The following is a 9644-nucleotide window of genomic DNA, read 5'->3' on the forward strand; positions in this document are numbered from 1 at the left end:
TTTTTATTTGTCTGGTTCCGTGATGTAAATATTCATATTACTAACACAAAGATAGTGAACAAGCTCGAAATTTGTCTCGACAAGTGTGAAAAACTGCAAACATATCATTCACTCTCTGCGTCACTCAATACATCCTGGTATGTAGCACAACGGACGCCAATTAGATGTCCAACACTACTGCTCACCTAAGTAGAAGGAGGATCTGGAAATTGTCGAGCACGTGCGAATAACATAATATTAACATTACTAAGTAAACCATTGTATTGTTGACGGTTGTAGAAAGAAAAATAATAACTTTATGAGCAAATGAACCAAAAAGAAAATCAAAACATATAAATACTGAATTTACATGCCATGGAAATAAAGTATTGTCCGTGAAACAAACTCTGTATTAGACGGATTACAATCATTGTGTTTATTTTTCATGCTTGAATGCGATAATAGAATTACAAATCATAAATTGGAATCAGATGGAAATAATCTGCTGCAGAGATAAAAGAAGGAGGTCCGCACTGCTGAAATGAGAGTTTTAACTGCAGAGGACTTCCGGATAGTCTGTCATCTTCAAGAAGGAACGCTGAAACGAAAACGCAAAACATTGACATGGCACTATAAGGGGCATTTAATTTAGATTAAATAAAAACCACTTACGTTCCCCACAATAGAATCTGTTAGTAATTTTCATGCGCCTCGATAATAACTACACCATTTTATACAACAGAAACATATCAAGCGGAATAAAAAACTGAGAAAGGCGTAACAAAAGCCAGATGAAGATTTAAAAATTAGACAACATTATTTTAAAGTAGGTAAGTGTAATATTGTGCCAAGTTTGTGAAAGTAACATGTATTTAAAAAGGCATATAAATAAACTAATAAAGTCTGAAGAGTGCACAGAATGAATCGTTGCAAAATTATTGCCTCTTTCACCAACAGTGACACCCACAACGATGTTTATTTAGTCTAGAGCTCATTAGTTTTATCTTCCATGGAGTCTTGGCTGAAAATCTTTCCGTCGGTTACGCGATTTTCAGCGTCAAGTTGACAGCATTCTTATTGTATATTTTTAATATTTGAGAAATGTTGGGCTAGTTGTTACACTGGGCTGGAAAATATCAGTATAAAGAATGAGTAACAAAGAACTTTGATAGATTTATCTTTTCTCTGTTGGTGGTAGAAGCGCAGCGATTTTGAGACTACGATGCGTCTGATAAACGCTGTTTATGTTTTGCTACTTGTAGGGTGTCTCAATATGATTAGGAGTTTCTTCATTAGTCTTAAATATACACAAAAGTACAACGAGAGACTACGAAAATGAAACGTGCTGCATGTAAGTGTAAATATTTGTCTGTTTTGCTCCACTGTAACTTCATATTAATAAATTGAGATATACTGAGGTGAAAAGCCTAAGACAAAATTTAAATTACTTACTTACTCTCTCTCTCTCTCTGTCTCTATCTCCCACACACAAACACACGCACACACACACACACACACACACACACACACACACACACACACACAGAGAGAGAGAGAGAGAGAGAGAGAGAGACAGACACTTATTCTACAGTTACTAGGTATTTATTAAAGTTTTTGTCGTTAAAATAGGGGCCTCGTAACATGCTGAATGGTAGCTATCATAGTGCTTTCCTAGAGATGTTTCCATCATTAAAACCAGCAGTTAAAACATCATGTTTCAAAGGCCTTGGTCACCGTATCAAACTATTTACTAACGTTTTGCCCCATGTGAGGGAGCTATATTCAGAGACAGAAAATGGCAAAGCTTAAGGTTCTCCGAGTTTATAAGTGCACTATGAGTTGTATGTAACTCATAACCATACGTAATGTGACGCATAATGCATCAGTATCTTTGGACGGAGACACAATTGACAATCAAAATTTAATCAGTCGCTGTTCTCTTACTGAAAGTTCAGCATTTGTATTTCACTTCGTTTTCCTCCAGCCTCTGAAGTCTCCCACAGATGGGTGTGAAACGTCGGTAAAGAAGTCTCATACACCCACCGCGACCTATCAGTCCGGAAGCGATGCTGGCGTAAAATTGGGCGTGACATCCTTCATTGCAGCATTAAAACGCTAATTTGTTTAGGTCTGAAATTCACAAAGCCGAACGTCAAACAGAGTGGTTACATACCTGGTTAATACGAGCCAGGAGGACAGGCCATCAAGGTGCAGCTGGCACTCCTACCGTTGGAACCGCAGCGGCAGGTGTTACACTTATCCTTGAAGGTCGTTCCAGGAGTGCAGTTCACCTCTGCGACACAATATCAAAGGAGACTCAGATAATTGCCTGTGAGAGCAATAAAACAGCTTTCCCTCATTATAAAAATATTCATCAGTTACCTTGTTTACTAAATAACTAAAAATAGGAGCACATTTCACAATTAATGCGTGTTTATTTTACAATAGGAAAGAGTTGTTCAAAAAATGTTCAAATGTGTGTGAAATCTTATGGGACTTAACTGCTAAGGTCATCAGTCCCTAAGCTTACATACTACTTAATCTAAATTATCCTAAGGACAAACACACACACACCCATGCCCGAGGGAGAACTCGAACCTCCGCCGGGACCAGCCGCACAGTCCATGACTGCAGAGCCTCAGACCACTCGGTTAGTACCGCGCGGCTAGGAAATAGTTGTACGAACGCTTTTGTGGGAGTAGCAGCATTTTTATCTACTATAACATATCATATAATAGGACATCAGGAAGATAAAATATATAAAAAAAAAACCAATAGGACATCAGAAGGGGTAGGAAGAACAATAGTTCAGAATGGACAGAACAGAATCTCAAAATGGACAGAAGAAACAGAAGCTCAGAATGGTCAGAAACCCAAAAGCTCGGAATGGATAGAATTTGCATAACCTGAGAATGTACAGAATGGACAGAAGCTGAGAAGGGACAGAAAGCTCAGAAGCTGAGAACGGACAGGAAATACAGAAAATGAAAATGGACAGAAAAAACAGAATCTCCGGATGTACGGAAAGAACAGAACATCAGAATGGACAACACACTCAGAAGCCGAGAATGAACAGAAAGGACAGAAGATCAGAATCGACAGAAAAAGCATGTTTACAGTATGGAGAGAAAGAACATCGGTTGGAATGGATCAAAAGAGCAGAAGCTCCAGAAGGACAAAGAGCAGAAGCAGCGAAAGGTCAGCAAAAGCAGAAGCCTAGAATGGACAAAAATCTCAGAATTGATTCAAACAAAGGAACTACAGAATGGACAGAAAATAATTATAATGGAAAATGACGGGGTATTAGAATCGGCCGCAAACTTTTCAAAGGCAACCATCCCAGATTTCGCCTAAAAATAAAGCACGTAACCCTCCAAAAACTTAAACGTGCCTTGCAAGACGTGGCTTTGGGTATAACTATTCAGGAATGCACGTCTACACCACATAAATAAATCTCAATAAGCTCTTTAGAATAACTGCTCGTCGTGGTCCTCCACTTTCACTGTTTGAGCGGTGTAATATCCTGGAGCTAGGAAATGTAGGAAGACCACCTCAAATGCTTCAGCTGACAGGGCACGTGAAGTCGAGGCGTCTTCGAGTCACCCGTCTGAATCTGATTCTGTTAGGCCTTCCGTGCAAGGTGTGACTCAAAAGGAACGGAACCGGCAGGCCATCTAAATTGGTGACTGGCTGATGAGTGGCTGGCAACGCAGCTACGCATTCAGCGCTTCTCTGGAGTGACAAACTGCAGCTGCTGTGTGTGAGCATGGAGGAGAGGGAGTACTGTTCGCTACACCTGAGCTGCTGTTTGTAACATTCGGCGTATAGAGTGCAGAGATTTGGTACTCTAATATGAAGAAACGAAGAAAATTCTGGGTTCATCCTTACACCCAGTGAAATATACGCTGCAGTCTGTTTATGTCAGCCGAGCTACTGCAACAAGCAGATTCTAAATACCTTGCTTTTGATAGAACCACCCATTTTTCCCGATGGCTTCACCCGCGTATTTTTTGACATACATATTTAACACACTTCTTCCTCCCTCTCTCTTTGTCCACCTCTTTCTGCCTCTGTCCATCTCATTCTCCCACCTCTATCTGTCTAACTCCTCCTCCAAACTCTCTCTGTCTCATCTTCTCCACTCCCGGTTTTGTTCATTTCCTCAACCCCTTTCCCTTTCCCCGGACCGTAATTTGCTCCTCCTTCCTCTCACCGTATCATCCTTCCTCTGGCCAGATCTTCCTCCCAATTTCCCTTACCATCTCTACCTTCCCCTCTTCCTTTTCCAACTCCCTATTACCCCTCTACGCTTTGCATCTTCCTTCTCTCTGTCCATTTCTGTCTCTCCATAACTCTGACCCCAACAATGTTCATCGGCATATAAACCATCTGCAGTACAGTTCAATAAAGCAGGTCAATACTATTCCCACAACATACCTGGCATGCAGGAAAGGCTTATCCCAAGAGCTTGAAAATCATTTATTTGTCGACGTGGAAGCTGTTATGTAAGGCAGGTCGATGAAGCAGGCAAAATACAAACCAAACTTAACGAAGCTGTTAAATACTCGCGACAGAGCACGTGGAAGACGCGCATTCGCAGACATGTGACAGCGTTTCCTGAGCTTTCTATGGTGGGCAGTTCTCCCATCATGAACAAGGGTCACTTGCGCGATGGTCTTAGAAATGTTAGAAATAAATGAGGAATAAAATTCCATGAGTAGAATTGTCATCCAGTGATGCTACAGACCGTTGAAAATGCAGGGGAATGGTTATCTATGCGGCAGTCACCTCTATTTTATCCATTGAACTTTGTGGTAGTCATTCGTAAACACTGAATAACAAACAACAATTCCACTGTACGAAGTCCCGATTACGGACCCACTAGCTGCCCTAACCGCTCGTATCAGCCCCGGTACGTTCAACTCCTTGTATCGACGTTGGGGTTCCTGCACTGAATTTGTTACCCATGAGACCCTCTACAACTCTTTGACGTTTGTCCGTATCGTTTCACTACACGTTGCATGCTACACTGTATGTTTTATTACACCTTGTATTCTACACTATATGGACGAAAAATTATTGAACAGTGTCAACACAATTATTGCTCGACACCTGTATTTCGTTAAACTACAGAGGAAACTCTCAAATGAAGCAGACAGCCGCTTACCTCTCTTCGTAACACACCCTTTGCGCGTGCAGACCCAGACGCCTGTTGGAGTGCACCTACAAGTGTTGCAGTCTTCCTTCTTCGTGTCACCTGGAGTACACTCTAGAACAAAAACCAACCAGCAAATGAAAATGTGATTACTGTCTCAGTCAGGGTTTAATTTTCATTTTTTTACTGTCACTAAGCGTTCCGCGGTTTCGCATTGAACATCATTACATTATGTTTCCTTAGTAAATTTTTATGTAGCCATGTGACACTCGCTCATGCACATTCATTCAGTAAGGAACTATTCAGACAACCAATATGCACATAATTCTCTGCTAAAGAATGTGCCTCATTTTTTACTGAATATCAGGTCTGCCTGTTATGCAAACAAATGGTTTTTATATAAAAACAAATATTGTTTTCGTCAGTCGGTGTTTTCTTTTCAGTTATGTTGCATGTTAACATGAATTAAGTGACAATTATTCCCACTAAATTAGATCTAATAATGTTTTCATTACGTTACCTTAATTTTTCTACATTACTGTGTTATGTAGGACGCACTGTACAGTATCAGATATTGGTAGTGTGTCATCTGCAGTTAAACGGTGGTCTCGTGTGTTTGGTTGACGATTTAACAAATCAATCTACAGAGGATCCTACATAACCCAGTAACGTACAAAAATTAGCGTAACGGCGGTGACAGACCTTTTTTAGGCATGATTTTGTTAGAACAGTTATGAGCTAAAATGTGTTCACATTTTACATAACAGAATAAAGAACACCCTTCAACGATGGCACAAAGATAGTGCAACATGTTTTGGTTTATATAAAAAACAGTTGTCTGAACAATAGGTGGACCTGATATTTTTTAATTTTGTTAGCAGGCACTGCATCTGCAAGAATCACCACAAAATGATTCCTTATTTAGCTTAGGTTTTAAACATGCACAGGTGTTCAACGAACTTTTTATTTTAATGTCAAAACAGGATGTAGACATGAGGAGCATAAATTTCGAAACAATAACGTATATAGTAATTGGATTTTCATTCACAGACCTGTCTCCATAACTGATACGGAGAAGAAAAAAATGTTTGTGTACACTAGTTATAAAATACAATATAGAAATAAACTAGGCGCAGGATATTTACGTGGATTTTCCGTACTCCCTTACTTGACGTTTCTTGAACTACTCGTCTTAAGCCAACTGGTGATATTTATACTGATGTAACAAATGAGTCCTGTCTAAATACAGTGAAGGCACGTAGGTATCATTTTAACTTCCTTTTATCGTGAACACTTTTTTGAAGATATCGTAGACGTATATAATTCGGAAAGATTCATATGACTATCATGTGTAGCGAACACACGGTTCATTTAGTGGTGGTTTTCCCGAACGAATTGGTGCCGAGGTTACCGCAGTCAACTTTACTTTGAGTATAGCTCATTCTTTTGCTTGTTTTAATGACGATCCATGCTATTATATCTGTTAGAATGTAACTTGCACACAGCGTGCAAGTACGAAGCTGTGTTATGAACTCTGAGATATAATAAAAATATAAAAATTGAAGTTAAAAAATTAAAAATGCATTAAACTTCCTATTAATGCCGCATTGTACCACTGTGATTTCAAATTTTTTCTACACAACAAATTGATCAACAAAATATTTGCGATCAAGATTTAGAACATGCAGACCAATTGCGTAAGTAGGAATGTTGCAAGAGCATCTACGTAAAAGACCATTCGCAATTATTCTGACTTGTCCATCTGTTGGGTAAAATATTACCGCGACGAGAGATAGGGGAATTTGCTTTACGTCGGCGATTGGTTGTGTCGTGTACCACATGAATAAATAAATAAATAAATAAATAAGATAGAAGATAAGAACATTCTGAACTCTGCTTGTCTGATGATTTCATACCGCGAAGAATGAATAAAAACAAAAGATTTCCTATAAGAATAAAAATTTCGTGGCATTCTAAACAGATGACATTTAAATCACACGGAGGCAATGCATCCTATCGGAAACGGCCCAATGGGGTGTGATAACGCTGCAGTGTGAGCTATACACTCTAGCGGTGGTTTTAAGAATGTATCCTAAACAGTACGTCACCCTCAACTTTAAGTGAGACGTTGTGATGTACTTTCGAATTAGTAATTTCGCTTGAAGACGGCTTATTTGTGTTTCGTTCATAATCTTAGACCCTGGATGATCCTATGAAAAGTAGAAGCATGTACGCCTATTCCGCTTCTGTTTGGAGCTATGAACATTTTTTTATCTTCGTTTGTGTGAAACACGTCTTAGCTACTGAACAAGCGCTCACAGTTCGTAAGGCGTGCCCTATAGAGCCCCTGTTTACTGGACATGTTTTTACTTGTTTTATTTCCTACCACCACCTCTCTCAAAATATGGAAAGCAAAGCGCCGGCGATAGAAGCGGTTTCGCAGTATCGAGGGTGAATAAGTGCTCATAGATCTTAAGGTGTGCATTCAACAGTCTACGTTTATTAGCTTTTTTTCTTGTTTTTGTCCGCATTACCAACTCTGAAAGTTTATGGGTGCAATTCTCCCTATTTGTCCCATGGGACATGACTTTTGAGTCAACATATAGAATTACGATGAAAATTCAAACGTAGCAGTACACGGATCTAACAAAAATGAAAACCTTAAATGGCGTAAAGCTAAAAAAAAGAGTAAGTAATAATGATGAACGTCAATGAAGCTGTGAAAGCACGGCAAGCTTAGCTTTAAAATGCATAACTCAAATACAAAACGAATTTGTGGCACAGAAACATGCAGCACATACTCTAGCGACACATTTACTATTTTACAACTTTTAAAATCACTACAAGAGTGTTTCTGTGGAGCTTAAAAAGAAAATCAAAATATCTCTTAAGTCACGTACTCATGAACTATTTTTTTTTTTTGCTGTAGTATTTGGACTAGTAACGAGGACGCAGCAAGAAAGAAAGATATCTAGAAGAGACATGTGAACGTCGATTTGCAACAAATGCGAAACCTGTAATCGTCTGATTTAAAACAACTTTTTTAAACCATATTTGTGGCTGGTTGATGTTCGAATTATAAATCATATGTCCAACATAACAGATTCATAAAAATAGTTTAAGAAGAAAGAAAGCTGGCAAAGAGTATGAAGAGTCAGCCCCAAAACATCGATACTGTAATGTGTGATGAGTGAAATGAACTGCAACAGCTACAACCAAATATTAAAGTTTGCGAGTGAGAGGCGGAATGCTACATTACGTAGGCGTAGCTGTAGTGTGAAGATGTTGAGGTGTTATTTTCGGACCCATTCCGGGCCCTCATAAAATGATTTATGTAGAGGTGAAGATGATTTTAACCAGGCTACGCACAAGCTCTACTGCCTCAGTCATTGCCCACCTCACTTGGTGAGATACAACTGCACAGTGGGGAGGCGTCGTTCGCATCTGTTTCTCTGCGGAAACAGCAGGAGCAGCACTGCTTAACTTGCACCAGAATGGAAATAGTGAATGATTAATTATCTTGGCACCTCCGAAACTCAACAATCGCAGTGAGACTCACCCGATGCGGCGTCCACTGTGGTTGCCATGGCGACGAACAAGACCGCCGCTGCTATAGCTAGTGTGACCTTCATGTCTGCTGCTGCTGCTTCTGCCTGTTGCCGCTAATGCTGTGCGAATACGACTGCCAACCGGGCGTCCCACGCCTTTTTATATACCACTCCAGTCCACTCCCTGGTCCCCACCACCGAACCCCTACGTTTATTTTTCACGAGCCGGCGAATTTCAGCGACCTGTTGCACTGTGCAGCTTCACAGAATGATCACCGAGCACTGTACTCCTTCATATTATCTGTACTGACTGTGATACAGGTCACGAGTGGTGATTCCCCCCTTGAGTTTGACGTCAGAATCTTTCCACGTTTCAAAAGGGTAAATAGAAAATTTGTGACCTATTTGACAGAGCCCCCTTTTCGGTTAACGCTCTTTGTTCAGTGTTTTTCCACTGACGTTATCCGGTCCGTGAATTATGTTTAAGAGACGGTGGTCTAAATCTCCGATACACTTATAAAAATTCATGGTGTCACATTCCATAAACTGCATGTCAAAAGTCTTCAGTAATGCAGCCAGTTTCAGTTAGAAAATAGACCTTTTACGGGTATACGTAAATAAAATAACAATATTATTCTTAGAAAAATGAATCCAGTAGACATCTGATCTACGTATCCGTCGAAACAAACAAGTAACATAATGTTAATATCTGCCGGGAGAACTTCACGTTCACACATGATACATGAAGCTAAATATTCTGTTGATAATGTTGCATCGAATATACACTTTTGAAATTTTGGTGGTATCAGGTGAAAAAATGACGAGGGGAAAGTTCCGTACAAATTGCACAGAAGCCAGACAACAGTTATAAGAGTCTAAAGACATGGGAGGGAAACATCAGTTAAGACGGGAGTAAGACAGGAGTGTTACTTACCCCAATGTTATTTGTTCTGAGCATTGAG

General features: G+C 39.8%; 1 protein-coding gene across 1 annotated transcript; it reads right to left on the reverse strand.

The window, feature by feature from the left end:
• Window positions 1–391: 391 nt before the first annotated feature.
• Window positions 392–8844, reverse strand: LOC126100926 (serine protease inhibitor I/II-like). The gene is made up of 4 exons (XM_049911592.1): window positions 8694–8844; window positions 5147–5248; window positions 2153–2272; window positions 392–577 (listed from the first exon to the last, which is right to left on the reverse strand). The coding sequence occupies exons 1-3, from the start codon at window positions 8764–8766 to the stop codon at window positions 2157–2159; spliced, it is 291 nt and encodes a 96-aa protein (XP_049767549.1). The 5' UTR covers window positions 8767–8844; the 3' UTR covers window positions 392–577; window positions 2153–2156.
• Between the last annotated feature and the right edge of the window lie 800 nt (window positions 8845–9644).

This window comes from Schistocerca cancellata, chromosome 9, assembly GCF_023864275.1.
Source record: "Schistocerca cancellata isolate TAMUIC-IGC-003103 chromosome 9, iqSchCanc2.1, whole genome shotgun sequence".
Lineage (NCBI taxonomy): Eukaryota > Metazoa > Arthropoda > Insecta > Orthoptera > Acrididae > Schistocerca > Schistocerca cancellata.

Bases quoted from the DNA above. Each gene is read 5' to 3' on its own strand.
- LOC126100926 (XM_049911592.1), bottom strand. From the start codon at position 8,766: ATGAAGGTCACACTAGCTATAGCAGCGGCGGTCTTGTTCGTCGCCATG. The intron at 5,249-8,693 runs GTGAGTCTCACT...TTTTTGTTCTAG, and splicing joins CACAGTGGACGCCGCATCGG to AGTGTACTCCAGGTGACACG. The intron at 2,273-5,146 runs GTAAGCGGCTGT...ATTGTGTCGCAG, and splicing joins AGGGTGTGTTACGAAGAGAG to AGGTGAACTGCACTCCTGGA.